At 32.9% G+C, this 23,824-nt stretch overlaps 4 protein-coding genes across 4 annotated transcripts in view; 2 read left to right on the top strand and 2 right to left on the bottom strand.

The window, feature by feature from the left end:
* Positions 1–23,824, bottom strand: part of LOC144835271 (large ribosomal subunit protein uL18m-like) — a 64,835-nt gene that overhangs the window by 7,598 nt on the left and 33,413 nt on the right. The gene's annotated exons all lie outside the window — the stretch shown is intronic.
* LOC144835267 (uncharacterized protein CG3556-like) lies at positions 729–6,602 on the top strand. The gene is made up of 8 exons (XM_078690338.1): positions 729–885; positions 1,705–1,942; positions 3,121–3,428; positions 3,794–3,963; positions 4,301–4,487; positions 4,731–4,911; positions 5,271–5,392; positions 5,801–6,602. Exons 1-8 carry the CDS (start codon positions 807–809, stop codon positions 5,863–5,865), a joined length of 1,350 nt encoding a protein of 449 aa, XP_078546464.1. The 5' UTR covers positions 729–806; the 3' UTR covers positions 5,866–6,602.
* LOC144835266 (trichoplein keratin filament-binding protein-like) lies at positions 6,568–12,482 on the bottom strand. Its single transcript, XM_078690337.1, has 12 exons — positions 12,416–12,482; positions 11,836–12,048; positions 11,449–11,659; positions 11,300–11,356; positions 10,697–10,939; positions 10,096–10,275; positions 9,454–9,626; positions 8,942–9,023; positions 8,440–8,625; positions 8,082–8,225; positions 7,850–7,934; positions 6,568–7,570 (listed from the first exon to the last, which is right to left on the bottom strand). The coding sequence occupies exons 2-11, from the start codon at positions 12,027–12,029 to the stop codon at positions 7,899–7,901; spliced, it is 1,506 nt and encodes a 501-aa protein (XP_078546463.1). The 5' UTR covers positions 12,030–12,048; positions 12,416–12,482; the 3' UTR covers positions 6,568–7,570; positions 7,850–7,898.
* The window catches only part of LOC144835251 (neurofibromin-like), a 42,650-nt gene continuing 31,418 nt past the window's right edge, over positions 12,593–23,824 (top strand). Inside the window, exons 1-6 of the mRNA XM_078690309.1 lie at positions 12,593–12,729; positions 13,833–13,988; positions 17,186–17,260; positions 17,678–17,865; positions 19,712–19,818; positions 21,816–21,883. Coding sequence (XP_078546435.1) covers positions 12,670–12,729; positions 13,833–13,988; positions 17,186–17,260; positions 17,678–17,865; positions 19,712–19,818; positions 21,816–21,883 — 654 coding nt within the window. The 5' untranslated portion in view covers positions 12,593–12,669. The remainder of the gene's footprint in view (positions 12,730–13,832; positions 13,989–17,185; positions 17,261–17,677; positions 17,866–19,711; positions 19,819–21,815; positions 21,884–23,824) is intronic.

Raw genomic sequence — 23,824 nt, forward strand, 5'->3', positions numbered from 1 at the left:
TAAGGAGGATTGGTTACTGTAGAATCTGGTTATGTTAGTAGGCCTATACTACTTTTTGAATTAAAACAAGACCTAATTAATTCCTGGCTTGCAATCTCTCACCACTATAAAATAAGACCGAACTCAAATCTGCGGTTTACTATACTATCACCAAAACAAGACAGAACTATTCTGTGGTTGGCAGCAATAGTATACCTATTAGCCTACCAGTTCTTAAACCCGAACTTAATTCTGACAATCGAAGAATTAGGACAGCTGGCTTTGAACACACTTGTGTAATAGTTAATTAAGTGATTTGTAAATTAAAATAAAGTTTAATAAAAATGAAATAAGTTTAATAATCGCATTTTCATTCTTTCAAAATAATTTGTTTAATGGTGAAATTAATGGTTCGCAATATACGTACGGTGAACGACGCATTGTGGGGCGAATGGTAAAATTGTCAAAAACCACCGAAACTATCTGTCAAATAACCGGGGCCTATATAAGTTGAAAAAGAAAAAACAATATCCCATTCTATATTATAAAGCATTAACAATATTGGAAATCTACCAAAATCAATTAAGATTTGTTGGACCATCATCACCATACCTAGTATCTTCACAACATCCCCAGGCTATAGATGACCTGAATACAATTGAATACGATTGCCCTTTGCTCCGAGAAAAACGGCGATAAGAACTTGGCATGCGGCGCTTTCATTTCGGTACAGTATAGTGAAAACAGGAAATAATCTGTGTTGCAATAGTGCATATGAAATTCTTTCCAACTTCGTAGTGGTGCTAGACGGAGCTAGGTAAACAATCATGCACTCGGTACAAGCTGTTGTCTTATTGATTGCTGCATTGGCAACAACCATTGCTTTAGATGTTTCTCAGATCTGTGGTAAGAATGTGTTTTTTTTTAATGTATAGTTCTGACATTTAAGTACTACTCGTTGAAACTTCAGAAACGGCGAGTCTTTTATTTGTTTTTCACCAGTCGAGTAAACCCTGGTGCGTGATATGTCGATTACGGGGCGCCGCCTGACACGTTACTTATACTACTCGCAACATTTGGTTTTTAAACGACAAAACATTTTTTTTTAAAGAAAAATAATACTTTGTCTATCATAAAAGTTTAAAATTTGGTTTATTCTAGTAAAACTATTGTTTTTCAATTATAAACCATGGAATACACCATGGCTTGTAAAACCGAATTGATAGTATGCGGGACGGCGCCCCGTCGTAGTCGATAATGGTGGTATATTGAATGCGTTTAACATAAGTCTATAGTACATTCTACTACAGTATAGTTCTGTGCAATAGGCATATTGACAGTTACAGAAAGGTCAAATAGGTCAAATAGTGTCCATGGTGTGATGCTTGCTTGTATATTTGTGTTTGTTTTGTTGTGAAATCTGACCTTCACGATATCAGATGATGTCAATATTTGCGGCATTGTGAAAGTCAAAATTTCGTATTGAGTAGGTGAATATAGGTTCAATAATACAATGTTCAAAACAATTAATCTGTTTATGGCAATTTTATTTTTCCAGTATTTGATTTTTTACGAGGGACCTTAATTAGCTTGTCCACAGAACCTAAAATTTCATTTGGTTCGTTAGAATGTGACACAATTTAAAAAAAAAGAGAAAATGTCATGCGGCCCCAGATTATGAGTAAAGTAAAGTAAAATTGTCTGCTTCTGATTATTCAATTATAGGAGAGAGTACTCCAACAGAATTGGTTGAAAAACTTGAAAACTCCATCGAGAGAGCTTCAAATTGGCTTGAAGATCAGCAACTGCTAGATGGCAGCTGGCCACTGCAGTCAACCAAAGAAGCAATCTGGGCTCTGCAGACGACCAACGAAGACTGGTATAGTCTTGAAGCAACAACTCGACAACTGGGAGTGAAACAACTAGAGATTGAGCTGCTCGCTGAGCTAGCTCACAACAACAAGTAATCACACATTTCTAAAGCTTTATTTCCACACTAGAGACGCAACGCAAGAACGTAACGCAATTTAAGCTTGGTTACAATAGGACGTAACGCAAGGACGTAAAGACGCAACCCAAGCGAGTTGACCAATCACACACGACTTTTGAATAATCCACCGTTTGAGATTGGTCAAATCACTTTGCGTTGCGTCCTAGTGGGAACCAAGCTGTAGTGATGACCAATTCGAACTGAGTCTGTTGTATCATTGGTCAACTCGATTGCGTTGCGTTTACGTCCTTGCGTTTCGTCTACGTCCTTGCGTTTCATCTATGGTATTCATCATAGGCCTAATGTTCATTCAGAACAAGGGCGGATCATTAAAATCAGAAAAGGAGGGAGAGAAAGAGGAGATGATAATAAGAAAACTATACATGCTTATGACTCCATATATTAATGATCATCATAAGCATGTAATTTTAATGTTCTGGTCAAATGTGTCAATCCTGCATATAACTTAAGCCAAACGAGAGTAATGTGGTTTTGTATCCGGGTTAGACATTGTATATCCCGGCAGGCAATAAGGCAATGGATTATTTCGTTCACTAACTGTAAGCCAACAAGGAAGTATAATGTAATTTGGTATTAATTACTTGTAAAAGTAAAATCTACATTTGCTTTATTTTATCCGGGTCAACATTATCCTGATCATCGGTATTATTAATTTATGATCATATTTTCCTTGTAGGATTAAGTAGGCCTAACTGTGTTTAAATTTGAATTAAATTGCGCCGTTCATAGTATTATAACAATCATTGAAAAGGGTATAAAGCTTTGTCTACACTATCAAACTAGTTTGACAAAAAAGTGCCCAAATATGGTAGTGATATGCTCAAATATGGTAGTGATATGATATCATCATGTCTATATATGGGCACATCACATTGTTTTTGTCACATAATGTTTGATAGAGTAGACAGAGGCCTACCGTTGTTTAATTTGAATTATAAATTGCGCCGTTCACATTCTGAATAGTATCATAATAATCATTGAAAAAAAGTGAACAATTATAGGAACATTTGTTTCTATTATTACATTTCAAAATGTTGGTTTCTTTTCAAAATGTGGGTGGGTGGAACATTAAACAGTAGAGTATCTTGTCAATGAACTGGGTGCATTATATTCCATATTTCATTTGTAAGGGCGAATCATCTTTGGCCTGGACGTGTACGGAACCGTAAACTTTCTCTCGGCAAGTTTTCATATTACACACATGCGCTAAACGCGACCTGTCATGACGTCACCGATTTCTACGGGCACGATCTACCAGCCATGCTCCAGGCTCAAATGCATTTATTTCCAAGAGAAGGATTCAACAACTACTATCAGTATGCCTTGGCAATGCTTGCTGTGTGTAACTCAGGCCAGATGATAAAAGTCAGAAACGTTAGAATATTGATTGGCGGACAGGATGAAGACGGTGAAATCAGCTTTCATTCTAGATTGCCAGGTAGGTCACTTCCGACAATTTGTGAAATAAAATATTGATATATAATTGTTCCAGATTAATGGCACCGAGTACAGTGAAAAATGCTATCGGCAAACTTTACTGTCTAAGTAAAGGAAGATATGCCATCCTTAAAACATGGCAGGTTCCCACTTGCATGCATCAATGACGTATAGGCACAACGCAAGTGAGTCGACCAATCACAAGCAACCATGGTCATGATTGGTCAAATTACTTTCGGCGCGTTGCGTCTAAGTGGAAACCATTCTGTAATGGGAAACGAGAGATTACGGCGCGGTACGCACAATAGAATGGTTGTATTTTACAACACAATTAAATGATTACAAAGATTTTTTTTTAAACTTCAGATGAAACAGCCATGGCAGTGATGGCGCTACAGTGTGTATTTCGTTCTGTCAATCACAATATTAAAACTATGGTATCGCAAGCAATCCAGCAAGCTGAGCTTGCGTTGTTGGAATGGCAGCTTGACGATGGTAGCTTTGGAAACCCACATAGTACAGCATTGGTTGTCCAGGTATTTTATATTTATTTGGTCAAAATCAATACTAACATACAATACAAGAAACATTGAGATTCTTAACATTGAATCGTCACAAAGAATACAAATTCATTTCGGGGAGAACTAAAGCTCGGTTCCCACTAGAAACGTAACGTGACCCACGCAATGTCAGAAAATGCGTGAAATCAAACCTTTTATTACGCAATACAGCACTTTGCGTCAATACGTCGCTGCGTTGCGTTCTAGTGGGAACTCATTTTTAGTTTTCAAATGAGTTGTTCATCGGGTGTCTAAATTCATGTCCATATTTCGCGCGGTGATCGTAACAAATAATGTTATTTGTTCTTTCCAGGCACTAATGACGTCAAAGGAACATAAACCTGAGACGTGGCGATGTACCGATGCCGTTCAAAGTATACTGGATGTCCAGAAGAAGTCTGGCTCATTTGGAAATCTTGGTGCAACACTCCATATTCTGCCAGCACTTGCTGGCCGCCATTACGGAGAACTGAAATATCTGAATCCATCTTGCAAAAAAAGTTGGTGAATTATATACAACTTATGCCAAGTTTATAAGCACGACAAATATTATAAAATAGTTTATTCATTCGCTGTTTAATGCGTATGAAATATAAATTCTGTACGATAATTATATTAATAACTTAATAATGTATCGTATATTTTACGGACATTGCCTACTACTACAGTGACATTTTTATTAACGAGGACAATAATTATTTACATTTATACACTATAATAAATACATACATTGTTATTTTTAGATCCAATTCGTATGCTGCCTCGACTTCCTACAAATGCTAGTAGTATAATGTTATATCTGACAATTCAAGATGAAGTACAAGCCGATAGTGAAGCTACGACGTTGGTCCTCGCTGCTCCACATAACGCTTCGTTATTTGAGATTATGCAATTGGCCCACCAGTCTGACCAAGATGAATTTAGGTAAAGCTCTGTCCACACTATCAAACTTGATGTGACAACAAATGTTATGTGCCCATATATGGACACGGTGATGTCATATCACTACCATATTTGGGCACATCACACTTTTTTTATCAAACTAGTTTGATAATAATGCAGATAAAGCTTTAGATTAGACGAATTGAGCTTGATTCCCACTAGAACGCCACGAAAGGACGTATACGTATGTACGGTACGCGTTACATAATTGCATGCGACGCGCTTCGTAAGCGCGTTGCGTCCAAGTGTTACCCGCAATTGTTAGGCAGTTAAGTATCGTGAAAGTGTTATTTAGCAAAGGCTTTTTTTTTTTCAATATTTTTGAATGATTTGTTTTACAGTTTTGAATTTGGCGAGTCTTCATGGGGACATTTTGTGACGTCAATTAATGGATTAGAAAGTAATGGAGATAAGAATCATTATTGGATGTTACTTGATAGTAGTGGTGAACTGACGTCTACAGGTACACATATCAGTCTAACCAGTGACAAGCGACAGCTCGAATGAGTCATCATTTGTGATACAACAACTCATCGAGCTGTCGCTTGTGTCATTGGTTAGATTGCTTAAGCGTACGTCATTGCGTGGCTTGTACGTAGCACGTCGTAAGCTCGTTGCCACTTGATCGAGATGTGAATGTAAAGCTCTGTCTACACTATCAAAATTTATGTGACAAAAAAATGTCCATATATGGACATGATGATGTCATATCACTACCATATTTGGGCACATAACACTTTTGTTGTCAAACTAGTTTGATAGTGTAGACAGAGCTTTATGCATAAAATCATCAATCAATAATCTAATAAATCAATCAATCAATATTCTAATAAATCAATCAATATTATAAATAAAATGTCTTTCTTTTCAGGAATGGACGACATTTACCCAGAACATGGTGAACAATACGTATGGACATATCGTGCGCTCGGTTGAATACCAAATGTCAAGCAACACAAAAACTTAGTTTAAAATATTTTATTATTAGATACAGTATTACTTAATTAATTATTAATGATAAATTACTAATTTATGCTTTTCAATAAGCGGGTTTTGCACAGAAATTTTTAATATATATATTTTATTTTAGCCTACTGAATTTTCATTCAACAAATTGAGAACAATATTTGTTAGGAGGTGGGTGGGGGGAGGGGATTGTCTAGAGTAATCTGACCCTAGTTCTTTTATTATTCCAAATTAAATTTTCAGAAAGTTTATTTAGTTTCCAATCCAATTAAAGTATATATTTTTAGTATTTATATTTTAATTGCCTTAAACACAGAAAAAGTACACAATAATTATAATGTACTAGTAAAATACTAATAATAATAATTAATAACTGTACTTTTCCAACAGAGCCATAATTACTGTAATGTCATCACAGCACATTAAAAACGTTTAAAATAAAGTATACTTAGAGCATACTTACTATGTTATGTGCTAATTGAAGACAGTCTTATCATGGAGGTCTTTTTTATACCTCCATGGTCTTATTAAACCAATATTAATCATCATATTACTTATTGTTATTTACAAAGTTTCATCTAATAATGGAATGTTCCTGATTTATTTTAAACAATAAAATGTATACTTTTAATAGGCTGATACAGAAAGTATTGCTCTATCGTAAGAGGTAAATTAAATGGAATTTTCCAGATTTATTTACAATATAATGTACAGTATATCTTTTAATAGGCCAATACAGTAAGTCTTTCTCTATGGTCTAACTGGACTATGCACGGTGAAGGGCTTTTGCATTCAGGTTGATTTATAGAGTTCTAAAAACACACATAGCAGTAGCACCTGCATGTTTATGACTGAAATATTAAGATAAACTTTATTGCCAATGAAAATGTAATTTCGATACACATCCATTAAGCTCTGTCTACACTATCAAACTTTATGTAAGTGTGATGTGCCCAAGGTAGTGATATGCTTAAATATGGTAGTGATATGACATCATGGTGTCCATTTATGGGCACATCACATTTTTTTGTCACATGAAGTTTGATAGTGTAGACAGAGCTTTCTGAATAGGGTATGGCCGTGGTGTTAAAACCCCCTCATTTGTTTCACAGGAAAGCATCCCCTTATTAGGGCTGTCCCTGAGGAGGGGTTCTACTGTATTTTGTCCATTCCCACGTGTTCCATGATCATGTAGCACGAGGCTACAATGCATATAGGATCTGTTCCATGATCATGTAGCACGAGGCTACAATGCATATAGGATCTGTTCCATGATCATGTAGCACGAGGCTACAATGCATATAGGATCTGTTCCATGATCATGTAGCACGAGGCTACAATGCATATAGGATCTGTTCCATGATCATGTAGTGCGAGGCTACAATGCATATAGGATCTGTTCCATGATCATGTAGTGCAAGGCTACAATGCATGTAGGATCTGTTCCATGATCATGTAGCACGAGGCTACAATGCATATAGGATCTGTTTCATGATCATGTAGCACGAGGCTACAATGCATATAGGATCTGTTCCATGATCATGTAGTGCGAGGCTACAATGCATATAGGATCTGTTCCATGATCATGTAGTGCAAGGCTACAATGCATATAGGATCTGTTCCATGATCATGTAGTGCGAGGCTACAATGCATATAGGATCTGATCCATGATCATGTAGTGCGAGGCTACAATGCATATAGGATCTGTTCCATGATCATGTAGTGCGAGGCTACAATGCATATAGGATCTGTTCCATCATCATGTAGTGCGAGGCTACAATGCATATAGGATCTGTTCCATCATCATGTAGTGCGAGGCTACAATGCATATAGGATCTGTTCCATCATCATGTAGTGCGAGGCTACAATGCATATAAGATCTGATCCATGATCATGTAGTGCGAGGCTACAATGCATATAGGATCTGATCCATGTAGTGCGAGGTTACATATAGTCTTCTAGTACTATTAATGCACATCTTGATTGCTTTCTTTTAAACTGTCTCAATCCCACGCAGAACGTCGTGTTCTAGGATGAGACTGTAAAGAGAAAAAAAACACATGTTTTAGATTATGACTAATTTTAAAATTCTAAGCTAGATACTGTATGCCACATGTTAGCATAAAATCACTATCATGTATTGAAGCAAAGAACACCAAAATAGTGTAAATAAACATTAATTCTACCTGCGGTTCGTAGTTATGTATGGACATCCTTGAGGCTTCCTGTCTCAGCATCTCTTCATAGCCTCGTTCTGCTTCTTCTTCCCTTCGTTTTTCATCCTGCTCACGCTGATATGCTTTCTGAAACCTTTCATTCTTTTCAGAAATCTAAATAAATACAACATACGTCTTATATATTGCTATCTTTATTGCAAAATTAATTGTGATTACTTAAAAACCGGACATCTTTGTATTTTTTAACTCCTTGTAAAGTGTAGTTTTCAAAAGATTTGTAAGTATTAGGAAAGAATTTGGGACTTGTAAGCATATCTAATTACTCTTCTATGAGGTAATTAGTGCCTTTCTTCCAACTAGTACCCACCTGTTCTTGAATCTCACGGTGTGATTGCTGTTTCTGTCTTGCAGTTGCAATTTTGTCTCGTGCTGTCATCTGTTGTACAACCTCAAGTTCTCGCAATAAGTCTTCTCTCTGTTGAAGTGATTCTTCTTGTTTTCGCTGGTTCTCTTCCATTTTGGATTTTATCTGTGATTGTCGTCCCCCCATTACCTAAACAAATATAATAATAATAATAGTATTTATTCGGCCACCAATGAAAAATAACTAAATATGCTAAAGCCCTAACAGATTCTGCACTCACTCCATACAATACAAACAGTTAAAATAAAACCTTTATACAAGAAAATTAAACAAATACAAATAAAAACTAATACTCAAAGTGAATTATTTGACATTAAATACTTGAATATCATTTTCTCAGGATTTAAGTTAGGTTAGTTAAGTCTTGCATTGTGTGTTTTTTTCTTTCTTTCAATTTATTTAATAATTTGAAAACAAAATTCAAAGTCTATTGTACGAGACCAACCTCTGACATGAGACGCTCTCTTGCTAGCCTTTCTCTCTCCCATTCCGCTTCTCGTTTGTTCCAATGCCTTTGAGCTTCTTCCCTAAAAGTATGTGACAATTTTTTTTTATATATATACAAACAGTGAGTTGTACATCTGGTTGTTGGTTATGTTAGAAAAGCATATAACTATTCACAAAAAAAAATTCCTATCAAGAATCTAGGAGCAATTGAGAACATTTTGAGGTCATTCATTTGCAATCTGCATTAAACATTGTCTAGACTATATTTTAATTCTCAATGTTATATAAATCAAAAGTTAGAATTATAAAAGTGTATAGCATGGTATAAACATAGATCTCGAGTACACCAGCAGTGAAGTCAACTGATAGTAAGTATCCGTCAATGATGGCCATGTGTCTTTGGAAGAAGACGGCTACTAGAACAGTAACAGTAGTCCAGATAAAATTCTTTTAAATTCCATTTAAACTTTTCTCTATGCTTTCATAATAACAATGTTTGAAGTATATTACCTATACAGCATGTCAAGTTCAGCTTCTCTAGCTTTCTCCAACTGAATCTGTTCATCTACAACCTGCCTCATCCAGGCTGCATCTGCCCTAGCCTTCTCACGCCTGGCACTCTCAAGGCTTTTGTCTTCTGCTTCTTTCTCAGCTAAAGCTTCTAAAATCATTTTGTCCATCTCCTAAATATGAAGAATAATAATAGAAATATTTGAGAGAGAGAGAATCATACATTTAATGTGTTTTATATTTAATTACCTCAGATTTGTATCATAAGGTGCAATTAACCATTTATATTACATTTATAAATATCCAATCTCATAACCACTTCTTTTTTTTTCATAATAAAATTTATTTTCAAATAATGGTGGTGTCACCAAGAAAGCAACTGCTTGTGTCAGGGACACAAAACAAAACAGACACAAGGAAACAAAAAAAAAAAAAACTTGTTTGTGTCTTTAGTTATTAGGAAGCAATTTTCAACGACCTCAGACCTAAATATTTTGTGTCAAAGGTTGATGTCTGAACAGAGCCTAGGAATCGAGAGAGGAAGCGCATCCCAATGTCCTGCATGCAGACAATGAATGACATAACTAGTTTCTAAATCACAAATCAAAATCTCTCTATTCATTAATAATGACATCTGCTTACCAGTGCTTTTTGAACTTGCTGTGACCTGCGTCTAATTTGTGCTTTGTACTGACGGGACAGAACTTGACCTAACTGAGTCTGTTTACGCTGTTCCTCAAGCTTTTGACGATCTTCTTCTAACTTCTCTAACTCCCATTGTTCCTGCATCAAGGAGGCTTCCTCAGCCTTCAATTTTTCAGCCTTTGAAAAAAAAAATTGATATTAAAAAAAATTAGGGAAAACTGTACACTTAGTTTAATGGCAGAATGACATGATTTCTTAAAGATGTAAAATGTTTATGTGTACATTCAAGGCATAAGTTGAGAATGATAAATGTTTATGTGTACATTCAAGACATAAGTTGAGAGTGGTAAATGTTTATGTGTACATTCAAGGCATGAGTTGAGAGTGATAAATGTTTATGTGTACATTCAAGACATAAGTTGAGAGTGATAAATGTTTATGTGTACATTCAAGACATGAGTTGAGAGTAATAAATGTTTATGTGTACATTCAAGACAAAAGCCATCAACTTTATGTGTACATTCAAGACTTAGCCATCAACTTTACGTGTACATTCAAGACTTAGCCATCAACTTTACGTGTACATTAAGGCATTTACCTCCAGTTCACGATGTTTTAGTTCTATCATCTGCTCTTTCAATTCACCAGCTAATGCCTTCTCTTCCTGCAGCCTTGCTTCTTGTGTCCGATGATCTCTCTCTATTGCTGCCAACCTCTGCATCTCTAATTCGTAATCTTCCTTTCTTTCTTGCTCCCTTGCTGTATTTTTTCTTTCAGTTGTTTCTTGGATTTGACCGCCCCAACCTTGAACCACATGTTTCTTATGCATTTCTGACTCAAGCTGAAAATTGATATAATTATAAAAAATTATTTTTACAAAAAAGTGAAGATATTTCACTTGCACAAAAATTAATGTGACTGTGGACAACATCTATTACAAAGTAGTTTACTACAATATCACATTTTAAACTTTTTAAATCATTGCTTCCTTTTAAGGAGTTATAATTCTAAATACCTACATTTTTTAATTAACAAGATTTTATAATTCTTTTTGCGTTATTAAAAACTCATGCTGATTGGTTCACCTCTTGAAAAATGGTGAAATAAATAATGTAACTGTTAGCAATGTACAAAAAACAGGGCTAAATTGTACTTCATGTGGATAATAATAACAACATTTTCTTAAAATAATTACATTTACCTTTCGTAAATCCGGATTGTTCTTCTTCCAATGTTCATACATTCTTTCATCGGCAATCTGTAAAATGCAAACGTAATAAAACCAATAAACTTGAAATAATATTAGTGGAAATTATTGCTATGATGTCATCTCAAGAATTACTTTCTAACCTGTTTACGCTGCATTTCACGTCTGGTTTTCAAGTCATCAGCGCGGCCTTTCATATCGTTTAGCCGCATGTAATTTCCCTTAGACAGTCCTCTTAATTCAGCTTCATAGTCGTCTTTTTCATTCTGCAAAAGAAGTTTTAAACGTTCCCGTCGGTCTTGCAGTTTGGCTGCTCTTTCTTCTTTGGCATTTCTTGATCTATATGTATCCATACTATAACAAAATAAAAAATTGTTTCCATCCATAAAATTTTGCATTCATTAAGCATTTTAAACAGCCTGTTTTCCTCTTGGCGAAAACAATGCATATTTATATTTTCATCTAATCAAATTTTTAATTCTAAATTTAACCGTTCAAAAGTGGCTTTAACGTTGAAGCATAAACTTTACCTTCCTTGGAACGATCTTTCAGACATCCATCCATTTTGTTTTAATGCCTCTACACCTCGTTTTTGAAAATACTTGGCATTATTATCCCACTTGTCTCGGTAATCTGCCTCATTTTGCCTTCGTGACACCATTGTACGTTCCTGGACGTTCTTGTAGCGCTGAGTCCAGTATGCTGGCAATGTAGGTAATGCCATCTTGAATGAATTTGTTCTACTGTATATTTATCATAATAAAAACAAAAAAATTAAATAAAATTGTTTTCATAAAAATCTGACAGAAAATAGGCTTAGTACTAGGCCTCAATCAATAATTAATGCACATTTTTACTTTTATTTACTATACTCTACTGATTCTAGAATCTCAGCTCTCAAGCCTAGTCTACTCTAGCAGGAAGCCTCTGTCCCTGCTGTTCTCTAGGCTAGATAGCTAGCTAAGCTAGCCTAGGCCTAGGCCTAGCTTTTTACGTTTTATTTTAGTAGGCCTAGCTAGGCTTAACTAGCCAAAATCTTTTTCTAATAGATAATTAATCAGCTACAATGTTTATATAGATATTCGTTCGAAAGTCTTTTAAGGATATTACCTATTATAGTATTAATTCTTTAACAAAATTAGTCTCTACGATAGAGATCAGCTTCGGTGTTTTGGCATTTTTGTTGTCATGATCAAAATTTAAATTAGATACTACGCCCTCTTGGTTTGGTAATTGATTGGAGTAAATTTTTTCGGAAGTACGAACCAACAAGCAGCTACCATTCAAGGTCATTATCAAATTATCATGATGATAAGAATGTAAAAGGCAGAGATTTGTAGTTTTTGTGGCCATTTTTTGTCAACATGGCAGGAAATAAACCCACTGAATGGGTTTTAAAGGTTCTATTAAAATTTGAAGAACAGGTAAATATAATATTGTTGAGTGTCGGTGTCTAGGCGATCTGTTTTTGGAAGTATTATCTTGATGGTGCTAGCCTAGGGTGGTCGTCGGCAAAGACAGAGAGGTGTACGCTGACTGTGTAGTGTGTATTTTTGTACAGAGACTTGAAGAGTGCGAGTTGTGTAGAAAACGTTCAAAACAAGTGTGTTCTTAATTGATTGAAATGTATTGATTGCTCAATTATAACTTGATTTTCTTGTAAATTATTTAGTTTTGTTCTAATGACTTGTTAACACATAGAAAATTGATAAAACAGTAAATTACTTGAATGTTTTTAATCAAACAAGTTTTGTTTATTCTTTTATTATTCAGGGCCTACTGTGGTTTTATTATTGAATATTATTAATACTTTTACATCACATTTGTCCGACATATAATTTAATGTATTAAGAATTCAGTTTCACTACCTTATTTTATAATGCTCTACAGCAGTACATAATTATGACAATGATGTGTCTGATAAATATTAAAGTACAGTACTACTAGGCCTAGTAGTACACTTCAGTACAGTTACAGTTTAGCTAATACTCTATAATACGAAATGATTTCATACAATATAATTTAAGTAAATATGTACATATTATTTTGATTTGATTTATTATTATGATGGTCACAGTACAAAATTGTAATAATACCATATAAAAAATGTTAGATGATTAAATTGTATAGTTCTGCTGATTCTGATAATCTGAATTTCAACTGCAATGTAGCTTGCATATGTTAATCCAACTGTATTCAATTTTTTTTCTGTAATGCCAACAAAACCGTGTTCTGAACGTAGGGGAATGAGCTGTTAGGAGCTCATTGTAGTAAGCCTCGGCATTATGTGGTACAGTAGGGTGGCCAGTTCCTTTCCACGCTGCCTTTTTTCTCCCTAGTATTTTCACCTAGGTACTCATTTACAGCTGAGTGGACTGGGAGTTGTCGGGAATTAAACCCGGGTCTATCTGTATGACAGTCAAGTGTCCTAACCACTCGGCTACCCAACTTATATTAAGTAGATATTGTTTTTAAACAAATGTATTTCTAATTAAAAATAGTAAACTAGATTTTGTTTACTTTCCAGCTGCCAGTGAATGCAAGTGGACAGCCAAGTAGTGTTGCCCCAGACAGAGAGAAAACTATAGAATGTTTAATAGCTGTTAGTAAGAACCGTTTCACTGAGGTTATCACCAAGCTTACATCAATTTTAAACAAGTTGCATACCAACGTGCACATACTTGTAAGTACGCTCTTAAGCTCTGTCTACACGATCAAACACGTTTGACAAAAAAGTGTGATGTACCCAAATATGGTAGTGATATGCCCAAATATGGTAGTGATATGACATAATCATGTCAATATATGGGCACATCACATTTTGTTGTCAAATAAAGTTTGATAGTATAGAGCTTTAAAAAACATCTCATATTACTAGACTTTCTTACCCGAAATCAGAACCACAATTAAAGTAAAGTGCAGTTGATTTTGGGCCAGCTGACTATATTTTAATGTTGTTTTTTCATAGTACTTTTTATGTATTTTTTAATGTTACTTTATTGAGTGTGTGGAAGATCACCATGTTATTAATATCACATTATAGTTTTGATACCATCCTTGAGATATTTTAGTACTAACCTTAATAGTACCTTAATGTTCCATTTGATTTCTGCCTTAAGATATAGGCATGTTTATTTATTCACCATGTTACATAAAGGAGGAGTATTTCTGAATATTTCGACCTCCATCCCACTCTTTAACCCCACTCTTTTAATCCTCAACATTGTTATATTCAATGATCTGCCACAGATCTGCTAAATCTCTAACCCATACATCAAATATTGAGGCTATTGCATTGCCATCGTTTGTTGAAATTTGTTTTACGTAAAGTTGGTTTTAAATTTGAATCCACAACATTGATTGTTCTTGATTGAATACATTAATAAAGTGAAACCAAAACAAAACATTATATTACATTATGATCGTAAGAACAACATTTCATAGACAATTTATTTCCAAACTCATTGTAAAAAGTGTAATATAATAATCATAAAATCCATGAGAGCATGATTATTTACCATTGTGTGTATTTTGCATGTATGCTGTATAGCCTCCAGATGGATGCATACATTAAAAAAAGTTTATTAACACAAAATGAAAGATTCAGTGTGTACTCATTTGGCACGGTGCCAAAAGCACTTCCTGTTTTCCAGTTCAATAAACAATCAATAAAGACTTTATTCAAGATCTCGGTGGTCTATGTGTTTACGTCGTCATGCTGCTATTCAAAGATGGATGTTTCATAAAATTAGTCTTAAATAATTAAGTAAATCTATTAATAAATATCAGTTTTCCTAATAAAACACATCCTTCACTTACTTTGAATTTCACACTTGTATACTATTTAGCTGAGTGATTTAATATGAAAGATAATTACTCATGCTGCTGGTTTTAATTATAATAATTTCAGTATAGTTACATAGTTTTGATTTAATTCATTTACCGGCAATGACAATGGGTGTATTGTATGTTTGTGTATAATGTTGATTTGAATGCTTATGACCTGTGTTCGTTCATGCATACAGTGTATTGACCTTATTTTCTTCATGCTGAGTTCACTGAATATTAATTTCCCTCAATAATATGTTTATAATTTAATAAAATATTGAGAGAAACGTACATTTAAAAAAATAAAAACTGTATATTCTTTGTATGAATTGATAATTTGTCAAAAATAATTCTATTATTAAAAAAAAAAACGAATTAACATTAATAATTGGTCTGATTAAATAAATTATTACTTAGTAAAGACATACATACAGTACAGTAGGTTGATGACAATTTAATGAATCCTTTATATCAGCAAAATTGCCATGTTGAAATTTGGCAAAAAATGGGGTTTTTCACTTTTAGTCATAGAGATACTGTATTATAGTGAATATAATAAGCTTTAGTCTGCTGAAAAATAGCGTTCATCTTTTGCCATCAGGGCATGCTACGTATATTTGTCATTGACTCTATCAACACATTGTGGCTCAGCAGCAGCAGCAGCAGCACGGCCTCTTTAACTGTGACATGCAGCACACCAGTGTGTTATGGCTTCTAGTATTTTGGCAAGCTGCCAAATCCACTTCCTGTTTATAAGTACCCTTTAATAATGGTAATATATAACAAAAAAATGAATGCAGATTTATGTATGGTTATGGTATATTGGATAGTTACTTTGGTAGTTACAATAATACAATACAGAGCCCATGTTATGGTATAAATAATGAACAGTGCTTGTGGTATATTGTACAGTGAGTACAGTCACTATCAATGGGATACTGTGGGCTGATTCACACACAGTTTTTATGGTTTTGATATAATATATTATTGATACTGTACAAATATAAATTACACTTGTTAATGAAAGAATGTTATTGAAATTGAAACCATGATGGTAATCATTAATGACGTATAGGAAATGGATAAATAAACAAATATGAACATTATTGTTATGTTCCGATCTGATGATGACACAGTATATTTAATGTACACATACAAGAATGAACGTTTTTATTGTGTTTTAAAGTAAAGATAACAACTGGTTATAGGTTATATAGGAATATAGTTTATTTATTCTGTCTTAGTAGAGAACATTAACAATATAATAAAAATAATTCAAAGACAACTAACAAAGTAATTTACATTAGTACATATAGTACATATTTACAAAAAGGTAACTATCTACAAAACAATGTAAATATGAAATGAAAAAAAATTTAATTTAATAATATAATTTGTACCTAGAAAACGTTGCAGTTAAAAATTACTTGTGTTTTTCTGCTCTACGCTTGTTGATCACAAATTATATTTTAAATATTTTAATTAGTTTGGCTCACAAATTTTAATGGAGGTTTTCATCCAAGCAATGCACTTTCTCTTAAATAATTTGTTTCTTTTATTTCAACATTGTAAAGATGATGTTATTGTTCTTAATTAAAATTGATTAGCTAAAATTGGTTTTTACTATAAAATATTCCTTTTACAATAGTCAGAAAATTTAAGTATAGTTTGACAAAATAAAACGACGAAACAATAGAAAGCCAAACTACTGTACTGTGTAGACTTAATGTTTCTGAAAATTAATAACATTTTAATTTGATTATGTTTTCATCATTGAATATTATAATAACCTTTGATGTACAGAAATGGAAAAAAGTCCATGCTACTGTAAAAAGAAAATGTTATCGAAAAATATTAAATATATTGTTTGATTTCTATTTCTTAAACAATGCACAATATGGCAAAATGTTACTATGCAAATATTCTTTAAAAGGTGAGTATGTAACCGTAATTTGTTTTTATTCCCCAAAACAATTAGAAGTAAAAGCACCGGAAAACTTTATATTTATATTAAATTATGTTATTTATATTTAATTTCTTTTTATTTTATAGAGATCAGGAGATGAAAAAAGTGTATATAAGTCACAGTTAATAGTCTTAGGAACATTAGAAAAATGTCTGTCAGAGGTGAGTATTCTGATAAAGTGCAATAAGCAATCTAGTTGTAATGTTTAATGGTAAACTTTGTAAAATATCTGAAGTTTTTTGTTAGCAGTCTTAGGAACATTAAAAAAATGTCTGTCAGAGGTGAGTATGCTGAAAAAGTATGATGTGCAATCTAGTCGTAATGTTTAATGGTAAACTTTGTAAAATATCTGAAGTTTTTTGTTAATAGTTGTAATGTTTAGTGGTAAACTGTCTGCAGTTTTTTCTCCTCATAAGTATTTATGGATTACTCCATTGTGGTAAACAGAGGAATTTTTTTAATATTTTTTTTTTCAGAAACAGAAACAAAAAACCATTTATTTTTCAATTTTCATACAGACAATTACATATATTTTGTTATTATTTATTTTAATACTGTATTGTTATATTTACAAACAGCAATCCAAGGACTGGTCTAGGATAGATGACACCAAACTTGTCAAGAAGCTGCTACAGGAGGTCTCCCACTTCCTGAAAGAGTCCAGCGAAAATGCTTTGTCGTGTGAACTGAAGCAAAGAGCATCTAAAATCCTGTTCTCACTCAGTCAAACCAACTTCAGTGCCATGCTCAAACGTATTCTAAGCAGGTATTTTTATCTGTTTACTTTTTAAAACATAGTTTATTCTTTTAAATCTTTACATAATTATTTTAAAATGTTATAATGTATTAGTGGATACAGTAGAACCCCTTCGTCGGGGGAGCCCGCCCCCCCCCCCCTCCTATTTATGAAAAGGTATGTTTTACTGCTTTTCAGGAATATACTTATGGGGACACCCTTAACTGGAAATATTTAGCCAATTCCTAAATTTACAGTGTCCCCTCTCCTGTCTATACTATCAAACTAGTTTGACCAAAAAAAGTGTGATGTGTCCAAATATGGTAGTGATATGACATCATCATGTTCATATATGGGCACATCACATTTTTTTGTCGCATTAAGTTGATAGTGTAGACAGAGCTTTAGGGTAACTGAAGAAATCTAATGCTTAAACGTACAATAAGCTAAATATTACAACTTTAAATTATTCAATAACACATGACAATGATAATAAACCTCTTTTGTTACTATTACCACTAGTGAGTACGGTACCTTCATATCTTTCCATTGCTGTTATTATTACTATATTCAAAATATACATGCATGCTGGCAAAGTATAATTTAGATGCTATTGCAAGGAATAATAAAAAGGTCATACTATTATATCATTATCAGTTTGTTAATTGTTTTTTTCCCAAAGCATTTTTTAAAAATTGGTAAAAAATTGAATTAAACTTCTTATTACCTGTATATGTTTATTCTTCACCAGGAATCCTGTGTACTATTTTTTCTATCTACAATTTAAAGGGAACATTTATACAATGTTTAGTTCTTTATTAATATTAAACCACTTGCTTTACAATATTACTATTTGGAATGTTTCTTAGTGTTTAGCTCTGTCTACACTATCAAACTAGTTTGACAAAAAAAGTGTGGTGTGCCCAAATATGGTAGTGATATTCCCAAATATAGTAGTGATATGACATCATCATGTCCATATATGAGCACATCACATTTTTTTGTCACATAAGGTTTGCTAGTGTAGACAGAGCATTGAATCATGTCTTTTGTTATACTGTTAAGTTTAGTATTATGACCTTATACAGGCAGCTTTGGTAACTTTAGTTAGACTGTTTTATTGGCATCACCATATGGTTTGCCATCAACAAGGCTCCTAACTGCCATATTTCATACTATAATATACTTTTATTTAAATATTACATTTGTTATGCATAAACATATGCAGTTCATTTACTTCTTAATCTTAAGGGTATTTCTTTTATTTTCTTAACATTTCTAAAGCAACATGAATGAACATGTAGCTTTAGAAATATCCGGATTATTTATAGAACATACCGATAATTATATTTTTTTTCTTTATTTTCTTTAAATTGTATACCACTAAAAATAAAATCCAGTATTTATTCTTTTCATATGTTGAATTATTTACTCAGTTATACATATTCATTCTTTAATTTAATAAAATAATGTTTTGTAAATAAACATACATTCTTCCTTTGGGGTACCCTATTCCGGTGAAAGCCCTGTTAAGAGGATGGTTTCTCAAAACATTCAAAGGGGCAATGTACTGTTATGCTTTAACACCACAGTCAACCTCTATTGAAGAAACACCCTATTGGTTGGTCTTGGTGCCTAGCTTACCTGGATAAATTGACAAATGCCATATTCTCCTCAAAGAGCAAGATACTCAAAAAGTAGAAAATTCATTGAACACCCCTCTCCATAAATAGAGCACTTATAGACTATACAAACACCATTTCTGGTTTGTGTAATTTAACATTATTGGCCAACACCTATTCAGGGGACATTTTGTTAAAGGTGTCCACTTAATAGGAGTTCTACTCAATTTTGTTTTAAATACTTTACTTCACAGGTTAGATGACCTGTCTGCAGCCAATGATGAAACCGTTGATCTGGTGGATATTGAGTTGATACAGCACATGAATATGAGTATAAAACAACTAACACAGCTTCTTACTGGTAGGTACTGTAGTATTCAATATCAAACTAATGTTACCATGATGGCAAAACAAAGTAGGCTAAACCCTACATTTCTTTGTTTGATTCTAGTGCAAGATATCCAATAATGGTTAAATTCTTGTTAGGTGATCATTTAGAATAAAATGATCACCTATTGTTATTGTATAAAATCTTTATTATTATTTTTTTTTTTATTATTTTTTTTCTTTTTATTGTTTCTGTACACTATTTTGTGTAACAATTATCTCAAAAAGTTTAATGTCAATGATTACAAAAATTTCAGAATATCTTTCAAATAATACAACTTAATCCTAATAAGCTTTCCAGCGTGATCACTCATCCGTGACGACATTTATACGCCATTTTGCGAAATCACATTATCAATCATATCTCCATAATTCATTATCACATATTAATGAAATTCACTACACGTAAACTTCAGATCAAGGGTAAAAATATTAGCAAATAAAAACGCACGCACACGTAGGTTCATGCGCGTGATATCGCGCGTTAAAAATTTAAAACGCTCAAAATTAAGTTTTGATCAATTTAGAGCATGAATTAGGCCATTTGCGTGTTTCCAAAAATTACTGCGCAAAAATGCGTTTTTGCGCGCGCGATACTTAAAAAGCGTAAAAAATATGAATTTTTTTTACAAATCTCATTCTACTCACCATCCTTAGTACATTCACCAAATTTGAGTCAGTTCCGACTTAAAATAATGCTATACGAGCACGTTAAAAATGACAAAATGCGCACATTTATTTTACAAAAGTTCTGAAAATGGTGAAAAATAGGTCTTTTTTAAAATGAAAATAATTCTTCAGAATGCAAGATGACCCCCGATTTTTTTAACTTATTCTGGAAGCCATTGAGTTGTAGATATGAATTCATGTACACATTTTACGTACAAAATGTTTTGACGTCATCAAATGGCCACTTGAATTTAAAAATTAGGATTTGTTATCTTTTTGTGTAGATTATCACATTCAATAGAGCGCATCTTGGTTATGTGTGCTCGAATTTCGCACAACTTTCAGTATGTGCTTGCTTAATTAATTATCTTTATCATGAGTTGACACTATCTTCATTTTAATGACGTCATCACGCGTAAAAACTTGAATAACGTAGGCCGTGTAATTTCACCTTCGCAGTAAATTTGAATATCTTACAGCTCTTCAGAATTGAAGGTTACCTTGATTATTATAATTTATTATGAAAGCTGATGAAATGTAGATATTAATTCATATAAAAATTAAGCCTATCGGATGTTGTGACGTTAACTTATGGCCAGTTGAAGTGAAAAAGTAGTTTTTTCATATTTTTCGTCAAAGTTATACACAATTCAAAGAGCGCGCACAGCGCTTCTACGTGCCAAATTTTTTTCCAAATCTTATATTTTTTTGCTCAATTAATTATCTTTCGAAATTGTCATCTTAAAGTTTAGTTTGATAACGTCATCATGCCAAAAAATGTGTCCCGCAATTTCACCTATGCTACACTGTATATAGATATACAGTATATACTGTACATATTGTATATGGCATATAGGCACAACTCAGCACTATAAGCATATAATAGGATGGCATACATCAACATTTTCCGATCGTACGTTAACGTACGTGCATGTTTAAAAAAAAATTAATTTCAGTAAAATGATAAAAATGATCACCTATAATTCGTCAAAGTGACGAATTAAATTCTAGTTTTTTAATTGTATTTGTTAAATTACAACACCAAGGTAGAACGAAGGTACTGTAAGATGACACCACGAAATTTCACAAGAAATTGGTATAGTGTGACAGACTTCACTGCAGTTGGTTGAAAATGGCTTATATTATGATGATGATGAATGATTGTTATTTGTCATTATTGAAATTAATACATATTGTTGACATTGATTTCTGGTTGGTCAGTTTTGGTCAACATTTTGGTTTGGTTTTATGTCTAATTAATTCAATACATAACAACAATCTAACTTGTATATTTTTTTACAGAGTTTGCTATCAAGTTAAAGCATGTAAGAAAGACTGCTATTCCTCAACTTGTGTTAAGTATTGAAAGAGTAAGTAGATAATGAAAAATTGTTGTTTAGATACACTCCTGTCTAATGCTCTGTCTAGTTTGACTAGTGTGATGTGCCCAAATATGGTAATGATATGCCCAAATAAGATAGTGATATGACATCATCATGTCCATATATGGGCACATCACATTTTGTTGACACATAAAGTTTGATAGTGTAGACAGAGCTTTAGAAACCAAAATTGTTCGTATAGATATTTCAATTAAATCATAAACACCTTAAAATTCTCTTTTAAATTCTTTGTTTTTTGTTTTAATTATAAACACAAATTGTAGTTGACAAAATGACTCAAGTACCTTAATTTAATTACGTGTCGTTATGCATCGTCCCACTCCCCTAAAAGTGAACTTTTGATGACATATTTTGGACTATATTTAGTCTTTTAGTTTACCGACCATTCATTTTTTTCTACCTTTTCTACCAAGATGGCATAAACAGATACTAGTAGATAAAAGTTTCATTAAATTTTGATTTTGCATATGTTGTTTTGTCACAAAAACTATGTTAAAAAAATGTATATTACAGTATATCCTTAATGTCATTGATTTTAATTAATGAATTAATTTTGATAATTATAAAAGTTTAGTTTATGACTGTGCCAGCATTCAACCTCATTTGTAAAAACCCACCTATTTCACAAGGTTATTCTGATTTAGATAATTAACAAAACGGACATGACATGTCAGTTAAATTGCTCGCAATAGAAGTTTTGACGCTTCGATAACTGTCTCAATTACAACCTAAAAATATATATATATAAATAAATTGTACGAAAAAGAAAAGAAAGAAAATTTATGAATGTAGTATTTAGAAATCATGGGTTGTCTTTTACAAACCACAGTTTGTCTCTTTATTATAGACAAACCATTGTTTGTCTTTTGTATGTCAGAATAGGTAGTGTGTCGGATGGCTCCCCGTAGTAAAGTATCAACTGCTTTAATCAAAGAAAAATTACATTTTACATTTAAGATGTTTTCATCTTTTTATACACATCTGTATAGAATCAACTGCTTTTATCCAAGAAAAATTACATTTTACATTTAAGATGTTTTCATCTTTTTATACACATCTGTATAGAATCAACTGCTTTTATCCAAGAAAAATTACATTTTACATTTAAGATGTTTTCATCTTTTTATACACATCTGTATAGAATCAACTGCTTTAATCCAAGAAAAATTACATTTTACATTTAAGATGTTTTCATCTTTTTATACATATCTGTATAGAATCAACTGCTTTTATCCAAGAAAAATTACATTTTACATAAGATTAGAAACTGATTAACCAAAAGAAAGATGCTCTCCCTTGGCAGCAAACTAGTATGCCATAGAGCAGGGGTTCAGATTTCTGATTTAGAAATGAATATTGCAGGCCAGATAGAGCACACCATCAGGGCCCCATAGTCTAAAAGCTGATCGGTGTTATGGACATTAACTTGTGGAAAGGTTGTTGAGAACCCCAGCCAGAACTTTTTATTTGGAAATATCGCAGATGCAAATTTCTCATCCTTTAATTCAATCATGGACTGTGGTTAGTAAAGCCCTATTTGACAAAAAGTTGTGATATGCCCAAATATGGTGGTGATAGGCTTAAATATGGTAGTGATATGACATCATCTGTTTCCATATATGGGCATATCACATTATTTTGTCAAATAGTTTGACAGTGTAGACAGGGCTTTACTAACCACAGTCCATGATTGAATTGAAGGATGAGAAATTTGACAGGGCTTTACTTCTTTCCACACATTTAGTATTCACATAGTTGTGACTACAGTAGTAGTAACTACTACTAAACCTTGGATAGAGACATAATGCTTTAGTTAGGATATAAAAATAGAAACTGTTGGTATATTGACGATCATTAATTAAAAAATATGAAAGTGAAAATAGAGTTTTAATTAATAACTATAAGTAG

Source organism: Antedon bifida, chromosome 2 (assembly GCF_963402885.1).
Source record: "Antedon bifida chromosome 2, ecAntBifi1.1, whole genome shotgun sequence".
NCBI classification, from domain to species: Eukaryota; Metazoa; Echinodermata; class Crinoidea; order Comatulida; family Antedonidae; genus Antedon; species Antedon bifida.